General features: G+C 44.3%; 1 protein-coding gene across 1 annotated transcript in view; it reads right to left on the bottom strand.

The window, feature by feature from the left end:
* Positions 1–820, bottom strand: part of kpna1 (karyopherin alpha 1 (importin alpha 5)) — a 6,847-nt gene extending 6,027 nt beyond the window's left edge. Inside the window, exons 1-2 of the mRNA XM_014002207.1 lie at positions 726–820; positions 28–161 (exon numbers count right to left, since the gene is read on the bottom strand). Coding sequence (XP_013857661.1) covers positions 28–153 — 126 coding nt within the window. The 5' untranslated portion in view covers positions 154–161; positions 726–820. The remainder of the gene's footprint in view (positions 1–27; positions 162–725) is intronic.
* Positions 821–1,300: the final 480 nt, after the last annotated feature.

Genomic DNA, 1,300 nt, shown 5'->3' with positions numbered 1-1,300 from the left:
TATATATATATTCCACATTTGGCTTACTTGTTCATCCTTCTTCTGTTTTCGCAGCTGCAAGCCTTCCTCTTCCCTCCTCCTCCTCATCTCATCTGTGTTGAGAGACTTGTTCTTGTAGCTTTTGAGTCGTGCATTGTCCTTACCTTGACTCATGGTTTAGCCTGAGAACACACACCGGTCTGTTATTGACACATGATTTTGGAGCATTTATGATTTAACTTAACGGCTCTCAGTTATTACACATTTAGATCCTAGGTAAATACATGAACTCCAGTGTCAGTCGGTTGTGGCCGAAGAATCCCTGTGAAATCTAAGACTGCAACGTTGACAACTTCAACCGTACTTTACGGCTAATCAGTAGATCAACAAAACAAAACAAATATTACTTAACAAGTGAAAACCATGACACCTTGCTAGCAGTCAAGATTAGCTTCCACTGACTTCACTGCTTAGCTTTCAGGTAACTAATCACGTCACGTTTATTTTAGCGCGACAGAAAACTTGCCGTTATCGGTAAACACAACTGAGCAGCACGGGTCAAACTAAAAGCCATAGCGACTGTTAGCCTAGTGGCTAACTGGATGTTAGCTTAGCACGAGACACAGCTGTACGCAATCAAACAACCCGACGTTTTCCAAACGTTTCCGACTGAAATAATAAAAACATGTTGTCGTTGTTGACGCTAGGCGAAAAGAACTGACAAAAATGTGAACATTTGTAATTACCTGACCTATCAGTTTGGACTCGTAATCCCCTTATTCGTTAGGCCACTGTTCGTACAGCCGTCGCCGCCGGTATGCTAATGCGCATGCGTGGTATTTAACGTGACTCCCAGCGTAGCTGGAGACCAGACGTACGTAATTCCGCCGGTATGCTAATGCGCATGCGTGGCATTTGACGTGACTCCCAGCGTAGCTGGCGACCAGACGTACGTAATTGTGGCTCCGCCTACAACTTCGGTCATTGTAAAAAACAACAACAACAACATCAAAAACAGACAGACATAAAAGTGTCTGCTTTTTTAAAGTTTAACACTTTTATGCGCCGTTACCAAAAACTCCATCTCATAAATCTAATGAGTCCCCCATAGGATAAAAGAGAGAGCTGGTGCAATTTCAAAGAGACGCACAGCTGCCTCGCCGCCTTTCAGGCTTTTATGAAATTGATGTTAAACGGTGCAGGTGGCAGTTTAAACGGGGCAAGTAGACAGTCCGGCGTCAATGACCGTCAAATGACCTGAGGTTGACCACAGGTCGTCTGGTGCAGACACACACACACACACACACACACACACACACAC

This window comes from Austrofundulus limnaeus, unplaced genomic scaffold, assembly GCF_001266775.1.
Source record: "Austrofundulus limnaeus strain Quisiro unplaced genomic scaffold, Austrofundulus_limnaeus-1.0 Scaffold12, whole genome shotgun sequence".
Taxonomy (NCBI): Eukaryota; Metazoa; Chordata; class Actinopteri; order Cyprinodontiformes; family Rivulidae; genus Austrofundulus; species Austrofundulus limnaeus.
Note: the sequence above shows the minus strand (reverse complement) of the source record. Positions and strands in the feature narration are given on the sequence as shown.